Here is a 25,730-nt window from a genome sequence, read left to right on the forward strand (position 1 = left end):
TCCGTGGAAGCATCTATAGAGCTACAAACAGAGTTGCCTGTCTGTCCCATCCCCACGGGGAAGGAGGGGAAGCACATTTCATGATGAAAGAACAGATGTTCCACCAGACACAGGATCTCTAGCAAAAACAGCAGGTGATGAGCAAGAGCTGAGCAAGCCCTGGTTGCAAACTGTTACCAAGGAAAGACAGTGGAGGCCAAGGTCATTTGGGGGCGTCAATTAAAGGTGCATCTATCCAAAGAGAGGAGGGCCGTAGCTCAGTGGGAGAACAGCCGCTGTACATGCAGAAGGTCTCAGGCTCTTCAGTTCCCGGCATTCCCAGATAAAGCTGCAAAAAAAAAACCCTAACTGAATCCCAGGAGAGCCATTGTTGCCAGACTCAGGCCTTAGCTAGACCCAAGGTTTATCCCGGGGTTGTTCCTGCCTGCTCCCGGGATATCCTGTGTGTCATTTACATGAACAGGGATGACCCCGGGACAATCCTGGGATAAACCTTAGGTCTAGCTAAGGCCTCAGTGTCAACAGTACTGGGCTAGTTGGACCAAGGGTCCAATTCCGTATAAAGGCAGCTTCCTACATTGCAAGGGAAATATATAGATCATAAATATATACATAAACAGGAGGCTCAGCAGCTGCACCATCTCCATGCAGGGGAGTTGTGTAAATGTGCACAGTCCCTGATCACCAGCAATACGGAACAGCCGTGTAATCGGCAGAATCCATAGGGACTGGTTCCTCAGCTCCAACTGGCATAAACATGCACAGACGCTTCCAAGAGCTGCCCTGCTTTCGCCCCCACAGCTGATCCGTGTAGATCCGTTGAGGGAGCATTTTCTTTCCATTACGGTGCACTGAAATGAAAGCCCTTGGTTTGCGGATAAAGACCGGGACTTTCTCCAACTCATCAGAGTTATGAAGAGGTCCTGGCCTTCATCCCAGCATGCCACAATCAAAGCCAAAGGAGTGAGATCTACAGGAAGGCGTAGAGAGCTCCTGGAGACCACATTGGGAAGTCTCATAGGCCTGTGGGCCAGAGATTCACCAAAACTGATCTTGAGAGCATTTGAAAATGGCTCAAGTGTGCCAGGGCTTGCACTGGAGACCATGGCCACAGCTAGACCTAAGGTTTATCCTGGGATCATCCAGGGTTCGCCCCTGCCTGAGCACTGGATCCCCTGTGTGTCACCTAGATGAACAGGTTTGACCCCTGGATGATCCAGGGATAAACCTTAGGTCTAGCTATGGCCTGTGTCTTAAATACCAGGTAATACACTGGCTAGATCCTTCTTTCTCTTTCTCTATTCCCTCCTGGACTCCTTTTCCTTGTGTGTCATGTCTTTATTAGACTGTAAGCCTGAGGACAAGGACTGTATTTTTTGCTAACTAATTGTAAGCTGCTCCGAGCGCCTTTTTTTGGCTGAGCAGGGTGTAAATATGATAAATAATTAACATGTTCTGGGACCATAGATCATCCTACAGAGCTCTAAGGTATGCCAAGCACAAAGAGTTGGCCAATAAGATGAGGAACTGCCCATATGGAGGAGGCATCTAATAGTAACCAGTAAATCCCAAGATGCAGTCTAGGTCCAAAGTTTTTTAAAAAAAGGTCTGTAGGGTTAAAGCATCCGTACCATGTGTAATGTGGGCTCTGCATGGAGGCACCAGGAGCCACTAGGTACCAAAGTCATCGACACATGGAGACGATATGTACCAAAGTGTCTGTAATGCATGTGCATCCCAACCACCTGTGCTATGCACAGAGAGCACAGAGTCCTGGGAATGGGGGCTTTGAGTGCGATTGTGACAAAAGCACAAAGCAGTGAGGTCATCAATGGTAGAGAACAACAGACACCAAGGAGAAATTCTAGCAAATGCTAGTCCCAACGGTGGGCCTGATGACTGAAACTGCCGGTACTGAGAAACACTCGGTAGCAAGGCTTGAGCTGAGTGCAGACACTGCCACTAGAGGAAACACGAGATGCCGGTGTGGTGTATTGGTTAAGAGTGTTCAACTCAGACTGGGGAGATCCGGGTTCTAGTCTCCACTCAGCCATGCAGCTCACTGGGTGACTTAGGGTCAGTCACTGATGCTGAGCCTAACCTACCTCACAGAATTGTTGTGAGGAGAACGACGACCACATAAGCTGCCTTGGGTTCCTTGCAGGAGGGCAAAAGGCAGGATATAAATGTAATTATAATAATAAAAAAATGCCAAGGCTGGAGCTGTAACATCCAAGGAAGCCTAGGTAGTGAGGATGGAGCAAAGTATTAAAACTATCGGCATCAAGAAACACTAGGTACTGTGGCAGGACTTAGAGCACTAGATATCAAGGCTAGAGCCAAGTATCAGAACAACCAGTACAAAGAAACCCTAGACACGGAGTCTGAAGCAAGGGCGGAGACTGTTCTAAGCACTGCGGACTGAGCTGGGGTTGGAGGAGCTCCAGGTATCGAAGCCGCCAGGGGCGAGGGGGTGGGCTGTCTGAGGCTACTGAAAGAACAGTGCATGGAATATGTGCAGCTTTGGAGATTTGTTGGTATCCCTCTCACGCTTCCTTGGCCCCCCATGAGGCCCGTCTTAGCATCATTGCAAGAATTAGTCATTTGCAAACCCAACAGCACTGGATCTTCAGGCCAGACTGCCACTGAACCATGGCTGAGACCAATGTGACAACCGGGGGGAGGGGGGCAAAGGCACAAACACTGGTGGTCCAGAACCACACGCAAGGAAGCTTTATACTAGCACCTGGATCAGACGTCGTAAGCTCAAGGGCTGTTATCATTAGAGGCTATTATCCCGGCAGAAGGGTCAGACTGGGGCACCTGTGAGGCATCAGGTGAGAGAAAGGTGTTGGCTTGAAGGTGACTGACACTCCTTCCCAGAGAAGCACATCGCCCGAAGCCTGATCTTGACATACTTGGCTAAGAAGACCCGAGCAGTGCGGATGGAGATTGACATGATGAAGCCAACCAGAATACAGAAAAATGCCAAAGGGTGTAAAGGCAGGTGGAAACTGAGGTAAAATATCTTGTGAGGAATACTCATAAAGGACAGGCTTTCTGGACTCAGAGCACTGTCTGCTCTTAAAAATGAACAATGAGGTAAAAGATGAGGGAGATTAAACAAGATGAAATCTGAGGTAAAAGAAGTGCTTGTGGAGCTCTAGGGAGAGCTCCATCTCATGCTGTTTGAAAAGAAAGCGGGAAAGAGACTCAGCCTACCCTTGAGCCTGGCCCTGGCGCAGACAGGCTTTCCCCACTCCAACGGCTCCAGTTCTTGGGAGCTCTGGACATTTTTTGGAACACTGCTCCGCACAGGCACACAATGCATACCTGCCACTGCACAACAACCATGAAGAACCAAACTCTTCCAATGTAAACTTTTACCATGCAAGCACAATTCTAAATAAGACAAGATTTAGTGTTACTTTTAGGAATGTCTTGTTCAAGACTTTTCTTCTTTTAAGGACCTACAGTAAACAAATTAGGAACAAATCAACAGATTTTCATTTTATCCTCAAAACTTCACTGCAGGTGGCTTTTAACAGCCAGTAAAAGGTGTGAAAATTTACAACTTCAATTCAGGCTACAGTCTCATTTCATTTTTTTTTTTTTTGCTGAGTGGACAATGTCCAAAGCAGGGTTTGAATGCAACCCCTGCTGAAGCACATCTGTCAACTCCAGAATTATTCACAGCGGGTGAGGAATGGGGAAAACACACATCTTGGCCCCACTTAGCTGGAGCAGTTGTGCAGGTTCACGTTAGACGCTGCGCCTTCCTCCCCTGCAAGATGACTCTTTTGTGTAGTTTTGCATTTCCCTTCAGGCGTTTAGGTGGGAATCCAAAGAGTTCTGTTTGTTACAGAGTTGACAGACATTGCCACACTTTTAACATATGCAGACTAATATGTTTAAATAAAATATCCAGAGGCTTGTTGGCTGGAATTAGAGTTTATTTTTATATACGATAGCTCCCTATTGCTTTAACCACTAATACCATGCTTAATATTCAACAGTTTGAACAGCTGTGTTTCTATTTGGTTGGAGTTTGTTTTTAGCTTAACACAAACCAGTTACATTTTTAGCTGAATCCCACTTAGACAGACAGACAGACAGACAGACAAACCTCCTCCCAAAAGGCTGTCCCAGAAGCATTCCTTGCCCAGAGGAGAAGTGTTGCGAAAGAGGTGCCCAGCCAAAGCCACCAGCAGGCTCAAAGGCAGGTGTGGCAGTGGACTCTACTTCAACTCTGAAACTGTGTGGAAATATCGGAGATCCATAACGCCCGAGAGCCCTTTCCCCAGAGAGACACTCAAGAGGAATCGGGCTATATCAATGCATACCGCTCAGAGAGCTTCGGCTGTGGGGCGGTATATAAATGTAATAAAATAAATAAATAAATAAATATATCAAGTACGACGCATCACTTGTAATGCTTACACCACACTCCCCAACACATTGAACTAGTTCGCCCCATTGAACAACCCACAGTTAACCAGGGGTCGTTTGGGAGCGCGAGGGAGCAAGCGAGCATGCGGTCTTCCAACTGCTTGCCTGCTTCCATTGTATTAAACAATCTAGGGATGCCCTGTCCCCGGGTTGTTGACTGGGATGTGCAAATCTGGAGCTCTGGGTTATAGGGAGAGAAACAATCCAGAGTTTTAACCCATTGTTTGTTCTTGGGTTCTAACTCTTTTGTTGTTTCTCCTCAACAACCCAGAGTTCCAGATTCACATGTCATAGAATCATAGAATCATAGAATAGCAGAGTTGGAAGGGGCCTACAAGGCCATCGAGTCCAACCCCCTGCTCAATGCAGGAAGCCACCCTAAAGCATCCCTGACAGATGGCTGTCCAGCTGCCTCTTGAAGGCCTCTAGTGTGGGAGAGCCCACAACCTCCCTAGGTAACTGATTCCACCGTCGCACTGCTCTAACAGTCAGGAAGTTTTTCCTGATGTCCAGCTGGAATCTGGCTTCCTCTAACTTGAGCCCGTTATTACGTGTCCTGCACTCTGGGAGGATCGAGAAGAGATCCTGGCCCTCCTCTGTGTGACAACCTTTTGAGTCTTTGAAGAGTGCTCTCATGTCTCCCCTCAATCTTCTCTTCTCCAGGCTAAACATGCCCAGTTCTTTCAGTCTCTCTTCATAGGGCTTTGTTTCCAGACCCCTGATCATCCTGGTTGCCCTCCTCTCAGAGAACAACTCAGGAATGGGGCATCCCAGGGTTGTTTAGTCCACCAGAAGTGGGCTAGCAGTTGGGAGCTTGTGTGCTCCCAAAGAACCCATGGTTAACAAACCCAAGGCTATTTAACCATGCGGGCCATTACTGCGTTGAAGATTTATTATTGTGCTGGTATGTGTTGGATTGAGGCCTTAAGGAGTCTAAACCCTTCAGGAACATGTTTTAATAATTAATTGTGGAATGAATTAAAACTTGATGATACTGTAGCCCTAGCAGAAAGATGCCAAGCTCTTATCTTCTGCGCCCCTCACTTTAAATTGTGCTACACTTAGCAGGAATCACCCACCCAAGTAAATTCCACATTGAAACATATTTAGCAGCATTTGGGGGAACTGAAAGTAGGTTGAAATGTTAATTCCTGGAGTTTGGCAACAATGAAACTGTTTCAGCGAGGAAATTGCAAAATAATTTGGGCAAGAGAGAGAAGGAAAAAAACATTACAACAAATGCTGTAAACTTCTAACTGCAGGACAGCTATTTCCATGCACCAAGTCATAGAGGGGAAATCTACTTCTGTGCTGACCTTTCCTACAGGGGCCCCAATCCAAGGCACTGGCACCTGCGACATGCATAGCGGTGGAGGAGGGGCAGGGGTACGGCAACTGAACAAACAGCAAGAGGGGGGCAGTGGGATTAAATTCTGCCTGTCCTAGCAGCCTCCCCCTTAACTCCCCCTTGCCCCCAGAACAAAAGGGCGAGGGAAATATTAAATTCATTCTACTCCCAAGCAGGAACAGCCAAGGGAACGCTTGCTCTAGTCTCTCAAAGAGGAACAGCCAGAAACGAAACGGGGAGGCTTTGCTTCTCTGGAAGGGACAAAGAGTTCCTCTTTTGGAGGATGTTAACCCTTTGCTGTCTGCACTCCTGCTCTGCTGACCAAGGACTGCTTTACCACAATCCTGCTGTATTTGGTGCTAGCTTGAGGCACTTATAAAAGAAATCAATCGTAGCAATCTTTAAGGTCCAGTTGGCGGGCAGGGGTTTGGGGCTCGTGGAATTCGCAGCTGCTTCTGCTACTGAATACACTAACGGCTTCCAACTTCAGAAGGCTCAGCATCACTTTGGACCATTCTGGACACAACTCTTTCTGATCCTTTTAACTCTCATTCGGGGAGCTGGACCAGCAATAAAGTACCTGCCTTACTTATGTTGTTCCTTTACTCCTAATTTCATTCCAGCAGCACTTTCTTGTCTTCCAAGCCTAGTTTAGCAGAAGTTACCCATTTTGCAACCCTACAGCCATCTACAGACCAAAGACATCCTAAGATTACAAAAATCTACCATTTTGCAGGAGGTCTCAGCTCTGACTATCTGTGGGCTGAATGAGCCTTGCTCCACTTCAGAGGGATGCAGATTTCAGCTCATCCTTCATAGGGAAGACTGTGGCTGCTGCAGTACCTCTGCACTAACCATGGAGGGAAAGGAACATTGTATGTACAGGACTGGAGCCCACAGATCCCAAATCCAGGAAAACCACTCCCCCCACTTCCATGGGGCTTTAATGAGTCCCTGTGCCAGCCACGACTTCACATTCTGCCTCCAATGAACACTTCTCAGGGAGAAGGCCTTGGAATGCATAAACTATTGCTTGGTTCTTCAACAGATGTGAATCACTGATCAATATGTGTTGATGCCACCCCCCCCACACACACTTTGTTACTTATTGCACAGCCTGAAAAGTTCTCATTAATCTGAAAGTTTGCACATGAATTTGAAAACTTTGCCATTTTTTATTGGTCCTATTAAGTGTTATTTTGCTATCTCTACATACATTTTCTTCTAGTGGACCCACAGAAAACTTCTACTTTTTAAATGCTAAATGTAGATTGTCAATTGGGTGGATACAAAAGGCTTAATTTGCAAGCTGTGTCCCCGACTATTATAATTTGTGTGGGAAGATAAAATATTTGGCATTTCAGGTGTTCTAAATCTGAATTGATTTACTTCACACAGTTAAAGCTACAAAATAGTACAAGAAGTTTCAAAGTGAAAAAAGTAAGGCAAAATCTTCAAAATGCTATCATTAGAATCCTAGAAAGGATCTGAAGAAGAAATTAATTCTATTACCATAAAAATGTTTCTGGCAAGGAAGTTTTTGTCAGGCGTTAATTACAACAGGAGGGCAACAGCCAGTATCTACTGATACTAAAATTGACATCCAAATTAATTCAACTAAGAGGGAATCTACACGTCGTACTGAAGGTGCTCGCGTGCGCCTCCAGTGCGCCCTCAAAACGATGGTGTAGACGGAGAAAGAAGAGACGGAGGAAGAGGCGGAGGAGGAGGAGGCTGGGGAACTGGCTGCGTCCTTGCCGCCGCCTCCCCGCCGGCCTCCTGCTGCCGGGGTAAGAGCCACCCGGGTCGGAGAGATCAGCTTCCGCTGATCTCTCCGACCCGGGTGGCTCTTACCCCGGCAGCAGGAGGCCGGCGGGGAGGTGGTGGTGGTGGCAAGGACGCGGCCGATTCCCCAGCCGCTGCCTCCTCCACCTCTTCCTCCGTCTCTTCTTTCTCCGTCTACACCATTGTTTTGAGGGCGCACTGGAGGCGCACGCAAGCGCCTTCAGTACAACGTGTAGATTCCCTCTAAGACTATGTAGAGCAGGAATTTAACTTTCTAAGAACCAATCTGAAGTGATACATGTCCACAAATCTGCCTCCCCTTCTGCAAAATGCAGAAATTAGCTTGAATATCAACTACAGGAAAGGATACATACTGGCACTTTGTATGACAAATATGCGGGCACATGAACAAAGACATTGGAGGCATTCGAATAAACATAAAAGAGATGCAAACTCACCCTCTGATCCTTCACTGTTTTTGCTCCTTTTGTTTCTGCGGACACGGGTTTCCTCTCCATAGGGAGGCCTATCCTCAGGGGAGAAGAGATTCAGCACTGCCACCTGAAACACGATGAAACAGAACAGTGGGGTGGAAAACGATAAGTGCACACAAAGAAGCTTGCAGACGTTAAAATGCACAATAGTAAAATGAGCAAAACAGCCACCACCTCCAGCAGCATTCCACAGCTCTCCTCAAGACTCTGGACTGTAAAACTGGGAAGAACACTGGAAACAAACAACAGGAAGTGGCAACTGCACTCACGGATTTTATTTTAAAGAATTTCGAGGAGAAGTCGGGGGAAATGCAACAGGAGAGCAATTCTCTGTTCTTTAGCTTTCCAGGTGGAGATTGGCTGAAGGAGGTGGGTGGAGAAGGAGACCAGGACCTCAATATCAGCCAGACCACAGCTCACTATCCAATTCGCATCGTGGGTCATCAGCCTGAATAACCCACAGAACCGCAATAAGCGCACCAGGCTCATGCAAAGCCAGCCATGCCACCAGGTTCCTCTACGGGGCCTAAGTCCCACTGTGCTCAGCAGGGCTTCCTTCCTAGCAAGCACGTTTAGGATTGCTGCCTTAATATGAAACTAACGCCTAAATTAAACCACAACAAACCTGCGATGAAAATTTTATTTATTTATTTATTTATTACATTTTTTATACCGCCCAATAGCCGAAACTGTCTGGGCGGTTCACAAAAATGGAAGCATCTGGCCAGTTGAATTTCATCATCACAAGGGGTTGTTGAATAATTTTATCTGTATGACGCCCTGAGCCCCTAGTGATATAGCGAGGGATACAAATGTTTTTAATAAAATAAATTTAATAATAAATAAAGTGTAGCCCTTATTTGTTCAATTCTAGGTGGAATGTTAAAATGTTTTTCCCCCCATATGGCTTTCAGGCATTTTAAAATGTATTTATTCTACTTTGTTTTTAAGGTTGCTGCTCCCAGAAGCACAATAATGTCCTTACTCTTCCTTAAAGGTGTTATCAACAGCTGGCAAAACAGACGACTGTTTAGCCACCAAGTTAACACACATTAAGCAAAAGGTTGCCTTTAAAAATAAGAATAGCTACCACTTGCAGAAGGCAATGATTGGACAATACCACTCCCTTTGTTCTATCACTTTGGTCCATGAGACACTTCTGCTATTCCAAGTTCAAGGCTGCAGGCAGGATGCAAGTGCAATTCTAGGACACCCGCCCCACCTCACCCCACACACCATGTCTGACCATAAGCAGCAGCAATGGAAATAACTAGATTGCTAAAGCTTTGTCTCTCCTTAGCTTTCACTTTGAGGCCAACAAAGAACTTCTGAGAAAAGGCTCTCAACGTCAGGTTTAGTAACACAGAAATGTACCTTTAGCAAACTCTCCCACATTAATTTTCAGAGCTAAGGGACTGCCAATACTCAAGACAGAAACTATATAATATTCAAATAGATATAACAGAGCATTACGATTTTTTGGCACACATTTTTTTTGTAACAGCATGGATTTCAATTTAGTGCATCGTGGGCTATACACTCATTGCACAGGTGCTGAAGGTAGTATAAAATTTCAAAAAGACTAAGATACCTCAACTCTGTGGAATGTGTGATCCCCTTAGGGAGGTCACTCCACCCCAGATTTTACTTTTTATCCTCCACCTGCCTAAAGTTGTAATAATACCCAAGTAAATTTAAAATAAAGGAACTATTTTCCTATTTTTTTAAAAAAAAGGTTGAATTGGTGTTCGGGAACAAGAAAGCAACAGGTTTTTAATTCTGTGCGCCAGAATTTGTCCTTAACAGAATAGAGATCAGAGATAAAATTGGAGTCCAAGAGCTGAATCCTGACGAAGCAAAGGTGGTCTAGGTGGGCAATGTAACTGATTATGGAGGGGATATTCAGCCTGTGCTGGATGGGGTTGCATACTCCATTAAAGACCAAATTCATTGTGTGGGGATGCTTGAATAGGTGTCACCTGTAGCTCAGACCATCACCTTCCAACTACAGTTAGTAGCTCCACCCCTTCCAGAAAAAGCAGGCCACTGTAAGAATTCCCAGGCTTGATACATGCAATATATGGGGCTGCCTTTGAAGTTTTTAGAAACACTTGAACTGGTTCAGAATACAGAAGCTAGGTTGTTAACTATCCTCACCATATTGAGCACATCCCACCAGTGCTTAAAGATGATTAATTTGCTCCTAAGCACACTCTTTCCTCCTAGGTAGTGCTCATAGGGCTCTGTGGTTTGGGAGTTAGGAGAAAGGAAACAGAACAGTGGGCCTAACTTAACCAAGTGTAGATCTATCCATGTCAAGGGCATCAACTCATTTTCTCCTACAACCAGATCACTTTCACCACACCTACCACAACACACCAGCTCAAGAGTGTGCCCTGCCATGGGGGTGGGACCAAAAAAGAATTTTGGAAAGGCCCGTGGTTATCATGCCAGCCAGGAAATTCTGAGCTGGCATGGGCCTTTCCAAAATTCTTTGGAAAGCCAGGAAATTCTGAGCTGGTTGACCACTGGCTGAACAGAATGCTGGTCTAGCTTTGGTCTGATCCAATATAGCGCTTCTTATATTCTTACTTTTCTTAAGCTCTCAGCAGTGTTAGAAACCATTGACTTTAACAAGGATTGGTGAGTTGGCACAATTTTTATGTTTCTCCACATATTCCTGGAGAATAGATCCCTGATGGGATGTTGGGGGCGATGAGGTACTGCTCATCTCATTGCCCTGTAAAAGACAGAGCAACACATCAGGTGACCCAATGGTCCACCTCTGCTCTGAGCTCCCTGGGTGATTTTAGGCAAGCCACTCTTTCTCAGTCTCAGCCCTCCCGCCCCCTGCAATAATGCAGTGTGGCAAGAAATAACTGACTTTCGTTAGCTATACGGATTACAACTTGGTAATAGATGGAATATGCTTGGAACACTTGAAAGCACTATGCAAACAACAACAATAACAAATTGTCTCCATGATCAGATCTGATGTTTCAAGTAACAGAGTCAGTTGATGTGCCAAACACAGCTGGGCAACAGCATTCCATCAGTCACCTGAGCACCCAAGCTCAGAACTGAATCAAGGCGCTCACCCAAGCTGAAGACCTGAGTCTTTAAGGGAAATCCTAACCATCTAAGAAAAACGGATTCCTATTCACTGATTGGGTATTCTATTGACCAGAGACATCTTTGTCGTATCGGGATTAAACTTCGTTTGCTTCCCACCCATGTCTGGAGTCTGAGAGGAGAGCAGGCAGGGCTCATGCCTGTAGCCATGTGGGACTGCATTAGATTGCTGAGAAGCGAAGAAGCCTCACTGCCTCCAAGTGCCTCAGAAACTGTGTCTTGCTTTGCACTTGTGTCATCAGGAGACTCACCACTGGAAAGCTCGTGAGTGCATTGTCCCTAGCTCTAAGTGTCTCCCTGACAAATAACCGGCCCTGGTAAGGCCTCATCTTGAGTACTACATCCAATTCTGGGCACCACACTTCAAGAAGGATGCAGGCAAGCTGGAGCGTGTTCTGAGGAGGGCAACCAGGATGATCAGGGGTCTGGAAACAAAGCCCTATGAAGAGAGACTGAAAGAACTGGGCCTGTTTAGCCTGGAGAAGAGAAGACTGAGGGGAGACATGATAGCACTCTTCAAATACTTGAAAGATTGTCATACAGAGGAGGGCCAGGATCTCTTCTCCATCATCCCAGAGTGCAGGACACAGAATAATGGGCTCAAGTTCCAGGAAGCCAGAATCCAGCTGGACATCAGGAAAAACTTCCTGACTGTTAGAGCAGTACGACAATGGAACCAGTTACCTAGGGAGGTCGTGGGCTCTCCCACCCTAGAGGCATTCAAGAGGCAGCTGGACAGTCATCTGTCAGGGATGCTTTAAGGTGGATTCCTGCATTGAACAGAGGGTTGGACTTGATGGCCTTATAGGCCCCTTCCAACTCTACTATTCTATGATTCTAATCAGATAAGTAGACTCTTCCCTAACTGCAGATCAAAAGCCTACCTGCCCAATGACACACATCCAAGTGCAATCCACCTGGGCCCTTCTAAGAGATTCTGAAAATCCCACAGTGTAACAGTATCCCAATAAGTTCGTTTTCTTTCTTTCTTTCGCTCCCCCCCCCCCATCTCTCTCACACACACACTTTTAAAAGGAAAGCAGTTACAGGAGGATCCTTAATCACGTCTCTCTTCAAATATTTCTCACTTTTCACAGCAAGAGACAGAGTTAAACATCCATCTCCTGCTTTTCTGATCACATTCACAGCCTTGCTCTCTTTTTTAAAGACAGGAACTGTGGCCTATGCACCTGCTTTTTATATTCAGTTTGGCACTTATAGTTAGAAAGGCCACGTTCAGGAAAGAATTGGAAAGGTGGTTTTTTTCTATTTTAACATAAATATTCAATTTGATTTTAAATGTGTAACCAGACACCTTTCAAAACTGTATTAATTTAAAATGTATAACATAATTTAATCACATTGATTTAAATGCTGAATTAATCTAAGCTTTAGAATATTCAGGATAAAACAAATACACAGTTCTCACCCTCTGACTTGCATCCCTTCTTCCCAGTGAGGCAAACCCCATCACTGACATCCTGCTAATATGCACATTAACACAAATGGGAGAAAGTGACCGCTGAATGCCTTTCCTCTCATTCCTTTAGTCTTAATCTCAGCCTTTCTAAAGCTCAAAATGACTTTGGACCAACACTGAAGTGTGTGGGGGGGGTGGGGGGGGGGGTGGATGCAAAAGCAGGGGGTCAATTCGTTAACTCGACTGACAAGCAGGCCAGATGGATATTTGCTCTTTCCCCTTACTTTTTCCTGAACAGAAGAAGCAGGGCAGCTGGCGGGGTCCAAAATTACATCTGATTATCTATTTTGTTCTGAGCAGTAGGCTCATGGAATTCCATATGCTGTAGCCTTTGCTGTTAGAGAGGATGCTCTAGAATTTTCCCTAGTCTTGGTATGGAGCAATTACTAAAACAGAAAGTTGTGACAGATCATATACAAAGCTTATAGAATCATAGAATAGCAGAGTTGGAAGGGGCCTACAAGGCCATCGAGTCCAACCCCCTGTTCAATGCAGGAATCCACCCTAAAGCAGCCCTGACAGATGGCTGTCCAGCTGCCTCTTGAAGGCCTCTAGTGTGGGAGAGGCCACAACCTCACCAGGCAACTGATTCCATTGTCGTACTGCTCTAACAGTCAGGAAGTTTTTCCTGATGTCCAGCTAGAATCTGGCTTCCTTTAACTTGAGCCCGTTATTCTGTGTCCTGCACTCTGGGAGGATCGAGAAGAGATCCTGGCCCTCCTCTGTGTGACAACCTTTTAAGTATTTGAAGAGTGCTATCATGTCTCCCCTCAATCTTCTCTTCTCCAGCTTCTTGTTATCATCTCTGTATAATATTCACAATCCTGATCCCTCTCTACTGATTCAGGACATGAAGGTCAAGTTTAGAAATGTGACAGCCCATTATCTTTTTGATGAAGAAAAAGTATAAAATCAAGGCTGAAGCACGGCTGATGGTTGTGTGACTGTGGGCTACCATGGAGTTGAATAAAATTCATTGTGAAGTTTGATTGACAGTTTCTCTGCCCTCTCTTCTCCCCCTGTCCTCCCAATGAAATCCCATCAGCCATTGCTGCAAAAAAAAAAAAAAAAAACCCCAGTCCCGGCGGCTCTCCTAGGGCAGCACTCACTCCTTTCACTGCTCTTGCCAGGGAACTCTGTAGCCAGTGGGAAAAGTCAACTCAATGCAACAGAAAACTTCATGGAACCCTCCACACCCCACACAACAGGCAACACAATGGTTGTGCAGGAACTCTCCTCTGCACAATGTGGATATTCTGCATGGAGTGTTTTCCAAAAAAACAACAATCCTCCACCGCTGCATTGAGTTTTTCCTGCCAGACAACTCGTTTCTTAACAGTGGTGTAAAAACTCCACTGTGGAGTTCTAACACCACCATTGAGAAACGTGTTATCTGAACTGAGCCTTTTCCCTTCCCTATGTGACCTGCAAGTCTATCTGGAGAGGGTGATCAATTAAACTCTGGGATGCCAGGACAGCATGGTGGGCAGCCTCCATATGCTGCCCTTGCTGCTTCCAGAGGGCTCATACAAACACAGTTTGATTTCAGAGATTACAAAATAAGCCACCCACACAAATATTTGTGCTAAACACACAATACAAAGTCGGAAACTTTGAGGATATAAACCCAGACAGATGACCACTTCAGGCTTTAATGGACTTACACAGTAGTTGACCTAGAAGGGACACCAAATAGCACCTCTCTCATAAGCCTTGTGTGGCGCAGAGCAGTAAAGCAGCAGTTTCTGCAGCCGAAACTCTCCCCACGGCCTGAGTTCGATCCCAGCAGAAGCTGGTTTCAGGCAGCCGGCTCAGGTCGACTCAGCCTTCCATCCTCCCGAGGTGGGTAAAATGAGTACCCAGTTAGCTGGGGGAAAGGTAATAACGGCCGGGGAAGGCAACGGCAAACCACCCCGCTATAAGGCCTGCCAAGAAAACGTCAGCGAAAGCTGGCGTCCCTCCAAGAGTCAGTAATGACTCAGTGTGCTTGCACTAGAGGTTCCTTTCCTTTTCCTTGATATGTTGGTCAAAAAGGGCCCATTGATGCTCTTCCCAACTCTAGAGGACTGCAACCAGCATTCCCTTTTCCTGAACTATTTGGTAGAGTGTGAGTGTGTGTCTACATATTATCTGTTAAATATACCACTGATGCAGGGAGAGCTACATTTACAGTAAGGCTTCATTACAGGAATGGGGTGTGTAATGGCACTTCCCATACTAAGGTTTTTGGATCTCCCAACATGACCATTCAGTGTATTGTGCTCAATGTCATAAGAAAAAAACTGTACGAAGTTAGGGTGAGAAATCCCAGAACCAGATTTTATCCCAAGGAGTGCCTGACTCCCATATAAGTCAATATAGCCATACAGTGAGGAACATACAATGCACTGTTTCTGCCACATCTGCCATTCATGACAGGCTATATAATGCATGTCATGAAGGCTACATAGATCAGAATCAGGCTGACAGGCAACATGTCAACTAACACCAGCGGGTGGGGAACCACCGTGGAAGAGAGAGGGCACCACCTCCAAGTCCTCTGTGTGTGTGTGTGTGTGTGTGTGTGTGTGTGTATGTTAGAGTGTGTGCCCGTAACCTGGAGCACCTACCTGACCCACATGCTGATGGATATTTTGATAAGGCAGCCGCCAAGGAAAGGCAAGTAGCGGGGCCTTTAGTCAAGGATAGACCCTTTCAGGCATCTCTTCCCTCCTTGAATCTCCTTCTCTTCCCTTGCCTGCAAACACAGTCCCTTGACCCTAATTTGAAGGCATTTTATTCCTTTATCCTAGTTGGGACATTTTAGTCTTCCTTTTCTGCCAAGATGACAGCTCCATAACTCCACAACACTTGTCTGGTATGTTTTAAGGTGGATTCCTGCACTAAGCAGGGGGGTTGGACTCAATGGCCTTATAGGCCCCTTCCAACTCTGCTATTCTATGATCTCATGTGGTGATTTTGTACACAAATCTGTCTTCCTTCCTTCTGTATAGGTTTTACTCCTCTTTAACCACAGGTGGACTTCGAAGCCCTTATCCTTTAAAACAAAGTATTAGTTGGTAGGTTAGCTCTTACTTTATGAACATTACAGGCAACTATTTGGTTGAAACTATTGGGAATACATAGAGACATCAACAAAAGATCAGCACATCCTCAATGAACCCTGCTTCGAACACTTTGGAGGAGTAAATCATCAGCCATTTCCTCAGAGATGTAAATGTCTCTCATACAGGGCAATCATCAAAGGTCAAGTAGTTTCTTTAATGAAATGCTCTTCTGGTGCTCAACCATTTCCAATGTCCTCCTTCTGCCAAGGTCTTCTTACGCTTCTATTCACACTGTGACTAGAGTGTAATGCTATCAACTCAAAGGCATCACATGCATTCATTACATTTTCTGCAGAAAGGAGTAAGTGAATGAAACACTGAAATCACCTTGATTTCACATGATTTAAGGTGCATAACTTAAAATCCAGCACAGTGTTCTGAATTACTGACTAGCAAGACTGAAAGGCTTGAAATGCAGAATAGTGAAGGTAATTGGACAAACCTAAAGAAGGCTCGAAGTAACATTGAGTGTAACCAAAGGCAACAGGTCTGTTCATTCCACTGAGCTCCCTTTCACCATTGGACTTCTGCACATGGCACACTGGCAAGCCAAATCCCTAATTATGCTCTTGTTTTCCTTATCAGATACTTAGAGAACCACAACCAAATTACTACATCTTTTCTTTGCTAATACTGGCATTCATTATAGTGTATTTTCAAAACATAGATTACATCCTAAGAAGTAGTAATTAAAACATCAACAGCAGTTATATTGCAAGATCATATAACTGTTCCAAATATATATTATAATGTGCACTGAAAAGAGAAGAGGAAAGACAGTCTTTGCCCAAACATGAATCGTACTGAATTGGGAGCAGTTTGTTTGTTTAGGCTGTTGTACACAGGTTTGCCAGAAGCAAGAATACAGAGAGTTTTTTTTTTTTTAATGACACATGAAGACAAGCATGAGATACACACCAACAATTAGAACATCTCCCAAACTTGGAAGTTTAGACTATGCTTCCTAGTAGAAGTATTTCCCTGCAGCTGCATCAGACCAAAGGTCCACCTTGACTAGCATCTTGATTGCCTCCGGAAAGCCAAGCACTACAGAGACGATTGCTCTCCCAAACCAGGCCTGGCATGCCACTTTTCACCTGCTACTGTGCAGTTCTAGTTTGACAACTTCTGTACACCAGCACCTCCACCTCCTGTAAATCTGGGGTCCTGTTGTTTATATGGGACATGGGATTGCGCCATGATGCTTCTGCACCCCTAAACTCCGTATCATTTACTACAGGGGATGGGAAATGGCCACTTGGGCCCTGCAGCAGATTCTTCTCTGGACTAGGGCCTGTCTTCCCCAGCAAGGCTGTTCCCACTGTGAGCTCCCAACGTGGGCAGAGGTCGCTCTCTGCCTCCATTGACAGCATGCTGGTTTCCCCAACGTTCAGTTGAGCAGGAGGGGGTCTTTGCCAAAGGGGTGTTCTGCCTACTTTGGGCTTTGGCCCCAGTACTTGACACCCCACAACCAATTCCCCTGAGGAAACACACTACTGCACTTTAAAAGGCTTCCCCACCCTTGGTTTACCTGGAAGGATGCGTGAAGGAGAGCAGACTTTGGGAGAGATTCATTATGAACTCAACGTGGGGCTGCTTCTGCAGACAATCTGGGAACATCAGCTGATACTGAATGCAACACTCATTCTCTATCAACTGAACTGGTTGGCCATGCATTTCTGTACCCAATTAAAATTGCTGGCCCTAAACATTTGGGACTAGCTTACCTGGGATTGCCTACACCTATACAAGCCTGCATGTGCATTAAGGTCTACTTCAGAGGCCTTGCTCATTGGCAGGCACAAGAGACAGGGCCTTTTTGCTGGTGGTCCCCAGATTGTTGGATTACTTCCCCACAGCTTAAAATCTGCTGCCAGATTTTAAATGGGTTTTTAAAACTTACTTATTCCAGGTTGCTTTCTCATGAATTAGATCTCACTGCAGTTCTAAATTTAATGAGCTGCTTCAAGGACTTGGCCAATAATACTTGTTTAGGAAGTCTAGTATTATTTTTAAACTGACCTATATTTTATAACTGAAATTTGTACTGCTGTCTGTTTGTCTTTGAATTTGGTTTTATGTTTTTATATAAACCTAGAGGACTTTTTTGGGCACGTTTGAGAACGTGAGATACTGCTGTGGGCTCCACCACAAAATGCCTAATCAGTGGACCTTTGGTGTCTGCCTTTGACATCTATGGATCTGAGGCTGCATCTTATTAGGAAAAACTTTTTGCTTCGTGCCTATTGGACACCACAATGTCTCTTTAATAAGGGATTGACTAATACAGCCAAATTTTGGCAGTGCAATACAGCTAATGCTTCTTTTAAACATGGTTTGGCACTGCCTAGTAGTTGCTTCTTTTGTGGGGAGGTTATTACAGAGAATTTTTTTGTACTGGAACAGTTTTTTATATTCACTTGCGGTTCTAGATTATTTACCGCCTTCATGGAAATTAACAAATGGTCAGTGTAAATTTATCCTCTGCACCCTTTTGACATTACAACATTGGAAGGATAAACACTCACCTCCTATAATGAATCATAGAATAGCAGAGTTAGAAGGGGCCTATAAGGCTATCGAGTCCAACCCCCTGCTCAGTGCAGGAATCCACCTTAAAGCATCCCTGACAGATGTCTGTCCAGCTGCCTCTTGAAGGCCTCTAGTGTGGGAGAGCCCACCATCTCCCCAGGTCATGGGTTCCATTGTCGTACTGCTCTAACAGTCAGGAAGTTTTTCCTGATGTCCAGCAGGAATCTGGCTTCTTGTAACTTGAGCCCATTATTTCTTGTCCTGCAATGGATTGAGGACCTTATAACACTTTCAATATTTGAAAGAGTGGCATACAGAGGCTACCTTCAAATGAATATTTATTCTGATGTTTGATCTCCTTTTGTTGAAGCCCATGTATAATTGCTAGAAAGCTAGATGCCTGTCATACATATCCATGTATGTATATTTTTAAGAATTGAAAAAATAAAATAAGCTTCAGGTGCCCACAGGCACCACACTGGGGTCCCATTCACTGGCACCACTGGCACTGTGATGGAGACCCCTGCAGTAAGGAGTAGATCCTAACTGGCAGCCTACAAATAAACAAGATTCATATGGTGAATAAAAGTTATAAAGAACTGCAAGGAATGAGGATGCAGCGTGCGTAACGCCTCCTCCCAAAGTTACTGGATACACCTTAAACCACATGCTCTTTCAGGGGATGTCCAAGAGTAAAGCATGCACTTGGGTTTCTTCAACCAGCAATGGAAAAAGCACAGGACAGAGGCACGTGCATTTATAACACATGTTTCCAATCAACATGCAACAATTTGCATACTTCTTCAGAGCACGAAAGGACAAACAGAAATTACAAGTTTTTCTTTTTGAGTCAAAGGGCATCAACAAAACACTTGCAGGGCATGGAGGGGAGCAAACAAAGATGATGTATCCAGTTTCACCCACAAGCAAGCATCTGGTTTGCAGGGTCTGTCCACATACTTGTATTGCCAGTTGAGTTGCAGTAAGAAAGCTTACGCCTATTCAAAGGTAAGAAGATTCCCCTTCCTGTCTCCAGATATTATAACCCAAGGCACTCATCCCACAAGACTGAATAAAAGGAAGGCTTCTTCACAGAGCCATGCTGGGTCAGGGCAACAGTCCATCTCGTCCAGCATTCTGTTCACTCGGGGGCCAAACAGAAGCTTGTGGGCAACGCGCAAGGAAGACCTGAATGCAACAGTACCCCTCTGGCTCACATTTGCAAGAAATTGGCATTCAGCGGAAGCATATAGCCATCAGGACCAGGAGCCACTGAGATCCTTATCCTCCTCCATGAATTTGCCCAATCCCCTTTTAAACCTATCTGAATTGGTGGCCATCAATACATTGGTAGCAAATTCCATAATTTAATTATACGCTACGTGAAAAAGATCTTCCTTTTATCGGTCCTGAAACTCTCAACATCTTCATGAGATGACCCCACTGGGTCCTAGTATTATGAGAGAGTGAGAAAAAACGTCTCCCTGTCCAATTTCTCCACACTGTACAAATTGAATTTGAAGCCACAAGATGCAGTGGTGGTCTGATGCCTCCTCTCAGAGACTCTTTAAAGGGGGATTAGACAAATCCATAAAGGATAAGGCTAACAATGGCTACTTGTCTTGATTACTACTGCTAACTTCCATGCCTTTCAATAGTTGTGGCTGGAGAGCACAAGTGGGAGGATGCTGAATGGTGGCCATCTATCAACACAACGCCGCCGTTGGCTCCTTCTTCAGCTTTTTACATTCTCTTTTTTCCTTCCTCACTATCACTGCTACCGGGGAACTGAAGGCATGTGACCAAAAAGGCAATTCTGAAAAGCAAATCTTTCTAATCTGAAGCAAGACATGCTAAAAACAGACTCCACAAATTTACTTTAAGCCTTGCTTCAATTTAAAAACATACAAAATGCCCCAAACAGATCCAAATTAGAAGTATACACATATGGCACACATCATCTTCGTCTCTCGTTGTTGATATTAGTTTCAAACAAGGGGCTAGATAGAGGCAGGATGTCTGAGTAATCAACAGTGGAAAAAGTGCCCCCACCTCATTCTTCTAAAGCGGAACGTTTTTTTTTAAAAAAGGCATGCACCTACCTTTAAGAGTCCTTAAGCAATTTTCCATCTTCATAAATTAAAGATTAATGAAGACTTGCTTAAATGCATGCTATTTGTACTGAAGCTATTAAGAAAATTTGAACAGAACTCTGCCTCCTAATGTGGAGATTGCTTTCTGGTTACGAAGGAAAAATAGATTTGCAAATGACGGCAAGCATTCTATCTTGAGATTGCTCTTCAAGTCGTCCTCTGTTTAGTTATAAATTCAAGATTCTCTTTGCATATACTTTCCAGAAAACTTAAGTCACATCTGAATTCTTGAAAAACTCCCAGGTAGATGCAAAACCTAGTGATGGTTTAATTAATTTGAAAGAAAAAGGTTGCAAATCTTTCCTGCTTGTCATTATACTTCATGTCAGCAAGCTTTCTTGACAAGAAGACTTCTACAACATCTTGGCAAGAAGAGTTCTGTTAACCCAACAAACGATGTTCCCAAGATGCAGAAAATCCTCAGCTTCTCCTCTGTCCTGCAACAGCATGTCTGGAATTAACAGTAGCTGCAGGACTTAACTGTAAGCCAAAATACCATGGCTGTTGTCTGGGTCAAACCAAGGCTATGAGTATGTAATGGGATTTGTTTCTATCTGACTTTACTAGTGTATTTTTTCTCTGATAGCAGAGTGGTCTCTGGGAGATGCTATGCTACTGAGGTGTTCAATTGCCACTTGCGGACTATTTTTATTAGCAAATCAAAGGGCTTGCTATGGGATGTCCCATGGTACCCAAGACACCAATCTAGTTATGGAAACAGGCACATATTGTTTCCCGTGGAAATCCCTCTACATGCATCTAATCAAATTGGTAGAGATATATTTATGGTGCTTTTTTTACTTGGAGGGGCCATGATTAGCTAAATTTAAAATATTAAAAAAATACCCATTACATTACAACTTTAATTAATCTCTTAGATTGGACAATTACAAAATAATAATAATGACTACCTATACAGCTCCATTTATAGAAAAGGGCAGGTTGCTTACCTGTAACTGTGGTTCTTTGAGTGGTCATCTGCAAACTCACACATATTGGTTATGCACCTCTGCATTTGGAAATAGTAAAGCTGAATAGCATTTAGGTGGGAGTCCCACCCTCCCATCACATCTGCACATGCTTCAGGCATGACTCCCGCTTTCCTCTCAGTCCACTGCAGTGGTGGAATAAAAGAAGTGGAGGCATCAAAGCTGGGAGGAGGGTGGTTTGTGTGAATTTAGAGATGACCCCTCTGAAAAGCAAGAGACTTACCAGAGGAGGGAAATCACATACCAAAACTGTAGAAAGAGCCGACCTGCATGAGCCCTGATGTTTTGGTGGTAAGATTTGATGAAGGTAGATGGAACATAGAGCCCATGTTGCAGCACTAGAATTGGAATGCCCCCGAGGAAAACAGTAGAGGATGCAATGGCCAACACTGAATGACCATGTACTTACTGGGGGGGGGGGGGGAGAGAGAGAAAGCCATAAAAGCAAGAAGTATAGTTGACATGACCTATTTGGCAAAGCGCTGTGAAGACACAGGGCCAGAATGGCAGCAAGGGAATGAGGGGGCATTCTGAGCTATGCTGTTCTGTTGAAATAAAATGGTACGGCTCTCCTAAGGTCTAAGGAATGAAGTTTGACGTCCAATGGGAAAGTAAGTTGAGGAAGGAAAGATGGTAATATGCTGTCCTAAACTATATGGAATGGTGAAAGTATTTTGGGAAGAAAGGAACAGTCTGAGCACCGGACTACCTTATCTTTGTGGAATACCAAGAATAGCCGATCACGCTGAAGAGTGCACAATTCATTGGCTCTTCATGCCGATGTAATGGCAACAAGGAAAGGTATTTTTCATTGCTACTTTTTAAAATCAGTTATATGTTTTTTATGGTGTTTTGTATTTGGTGTTGTACCCCACCTCGATCCAGAGGGAGAGGTGGGTAATAAATAAATAAATAAATAAATAAATAATCCCAAGAGGGGACAATAAACAATGTTTGTGCTACAACAGCCATGAGGTGGATCAAAAGAAACTGGGAGGCAGGCAGGAGCCACACCCGGAGTGCATGCAGAGTGTGTGGGCAGAACTCCTGCCTAACTCTGTTCAGCTCTAGAGTGTTCTGAATGATTGTTCTGTGTAGGCACATAACTCATATACAGAGTCACAGAGACCATCTGATAGAAAAACCCATGAGAGGTGTGCTAGCTCACATTCCTGGTCAATAAGAAACAATGGCTCAGTTCGGACAACACATTAGTCAACAGTGGACTATTGAAGCAATAACTAACCATGCCATGGTTAGTTAATTTCCAGAAATTATCAATGGAGATAACCAATGGTCATCCATTTCACTTCTACCCTAACATTTAGTCATGTAACCAACAGCTTACAAGGAAACAAAAAGAAGTTGTACCAGGATGTCAGAATAAACTACAGATTTCCTTTAAAAGAACTCATGAGGGATTTTTAGGGCAAGAATGAGTTTAACAACGACAACAACAACATCAAATCATGCAAATGTGTTACCAGGAACTGCATCATCATCAGACTTTACCTTCTGGGGACATTGCATATTCCATAAAACACTTCAAAGTAACTGGAAAGGACTTTTTTGGTTGTTTTTTAGCAAAAAATGTATTCCTTGAGGCAGTTCACCACGTCTAACATAAAAAATGTGGTATATGTAATCTAGTGCCCATGTAAAAAAAAAAAATCTATGTGAGCAAGACATCTCAAGCTCTCAAGATGAGAATTAGGGAACACTTTTGTAATATCAGGAACAAAGGAATGAGTACCCCATTAGTCAATCATTTTATAGAACACAGACACAATGCCATTGATGTGAAATTCCGGGCAGTACAGATGACACAAAGGATAAAATCCTAAATACACAAGAAATGGGTTAGATTTTGAAACTGAAATCAGTTAGCTCCTCCTCAATGAGGAGACGGATTTTCACACACACACCCTCATGTAATTTAGACCAAGCATTTGGAGACACACTCTTGCAGGTTACAGCAAGATACCCAGATCCTCCTTGACATTTCATCTTGAGTTATGTGTAGGAGATTGATAACTTCTATTGTATGGTATATAATATATTGCCTTCAACTATGATTTCACCTGCCTATCTTCAGAAGTATAAGACAGCCCTATAGAGTTCTCTGATGGCGTTATGAAAATTGTAAGTTTACATAAGCAATTTCTGTAATGTATATTATTTATGGTATTTGTGAAATTTTATTTATGCCACATAGGGAAAGCAATGCTATGCCCCCCTAGAGAGAACCTGAGAGGCCAGATTCCCGCAGCCCTCCCTAATCAATGATGTTCAGCCATGTTAATCTGTTGCCTTTCTAGTTTGATGGTTTCAGACTACATCACTCTATCCAATTGCTTTTTAATCAGGCAACACACTTAACAAGGCAGTCATCTGTTCGGAAACAAGGGAGAGCAGACTGTAACTACTTGGACATTTATTTATGTGTGCATCAAAAGCTAAGGAAGAATGGACCTGGTGTAACCAGTCTTTCTCTGTCCACTAAGGAGGGGCGCGGGTTCTTCTTCCCTTGCTCCTCAAGGTGTGCTCAAGAATAGGTGCTAGATGTGTAAATCTCAAGGTTTGTTCATTATAAAAGAGAAGCTTGGGGACTCAAGTTCTTCTGCAGACATTTCTGATGCTATTTCTTACTCGGAATCCAACCGTTGCAATTCAGATTCACATTCCAAGTCCAAACCTGCTGCAGGTGTGTCATTTTCACCCTGTGGTAGCACAGATTCCTGACCTAATCGTGTCTGAAACAAGCAAGACTTTTGAATAGGGTTGGATTATTGAATCGAGCCCCACCTGTGTCTGTCTTGGGAATGACTATTTGCACTTTGGGTCCATCGTCAGGTCTCATTTCTGTGTTACTTGGGAACTCTCCTGCCCAGAGTAGCAATGAAGGGTCCTTTGAGTCTGTCTCCAGCCACCAACGTATTATGTTCATCCTCCTGCTAGAGGGTGTACATCAGAGGCCTCTATGCCGCAGGGTTCCCATTACCCAACTGATAGTGACCGATAGGACATGGGACCTATTGGGGCCTACACATATATCCTAGTCCCGGTCTGCTGGGATTCCATTTGATTGACAGAGAGCTCCCCTATCCCTGCTTTGTAGCTGCCACTGATGCTCCGTGTGAAAGCAATTCCGTTGAGCTTCTCAAGTGGAGTGGAACAGCAGGATCTCTGCTCCACTGGATATATTTGGTATGTTTTGTTAGAGGGCTTTCTCTAGCAGCTGTAACTCCTCTCACAATGCAGCTTTAAGCCTGGAGCACTCTTGCTTTGGGGGACACTTTTTCTTTTCTTTTTTGCAAACTGTATAGCCTTCGCTGGTGCACATTAAGATTGTATCCATGAAGTTGGGAACTTTGGCCCCACAACTCTTCACATTTGTGAAGAGGTCCTGCTCCATATAAGAGCGAGGGGGATTTCCTTGAGAAGTCCACACAACACACCACTTTTATCCTGGTTGTGCTTTTTATACTGTATTTTGTATTTGTGCTTTTAACATGTTGGTTGTTTTATTATGGTTTTGATTTTTGTGAACCGCCCAGAGAGCTTCGGCTATTGGGCGGTATAAAAATGCAATACATAAATAAATAAATAAACCAGCTTCCAAGAGATCTTCACCCTATGGCAGCAAAAATGGAGCTAAGTGAGTGGGATGCTAACTCCGCCCCTTGAATGAAGCACTTGGGACTAAAAATCATAAATAAAAAAGAAGCCCCCCAAACTTTGAGATCTATAAGTTATCCCATTTGTGTAGCTGCACAGTGGCCAGGAAGAATTTACTGAAGGAGCTGTCAGAAACTCTTCTTTTCCTTAAAAAGCACAAACTACATTTCACCATGTCAAACATGCAAGTAAAGTGTCAGACAAGATGTTGCACAGTAAAACATATAGTCTGAATTGGTTAGTATTTGGGGATTGAACACACTGAAGCATCCAGATGTTTTTTTAACTTTGCAGTCCAGATGGTCCACAGATGGTCCACAGCTGTCTCTGTTAAAAAACAATTTTGAATAATAAGCTATTGGAGAAAAAAATAGTTCTTAGTGAAAAAAAAAGGAAAATAAGATTTCTACTCCATGATAGATTAAAAGTTCTGTCATGGTGTTTCAAAATAATTTCTTTTAAATATTTCAGTGCCCAAGACAAACCAAAAATGAAGTTGTGTTGTAGGTACTGAAGTAAGAGCTATTCCTCTGAATATTGGTGTTGCTGCTTTCCTTTTTGACAAACTGAAAATGAGAGAAGA

General features: G+C 44.1%; 1 protein-coding gene across 1 annotated transcript in view; it reads right to left on the bottom strand.

The window, feature by feature from the left end:
* The window catches only part of EDA (ectodysplasin A), a 94,242-nt gene that overhangs the window by 40,337 nt on the left and 28,175 nt on the right, over positions 1 to 25,730 (bottom strand). The window contains exon 3 of the mRNA XM_063142091.1: positions 8,041 to 8,143. Within this exon, the coding sequence (XP_062998161.1) occupies positions 8,041 to 8,143 (103 nt within the window). The remainder of the gene's footprint in view (positions 1 to 8,040; positions 8,144 to 25,730) is intronic.

This window comes from Elgaria multicarinata, chromosome 15 (genome assembly GCF_023053635.1).
Source record: "Elgaria multicarinata webbii isolate HBS135686 ecotype San Diego chromosome 15, rElgMul1.1.pri, whole genome shotgun sequence".
NCBI lineage: Eukaryota > Metazoa > Chordata > Lepidosauria > Squamata > Anguidae > Elgaria > Elgaria multicarinata.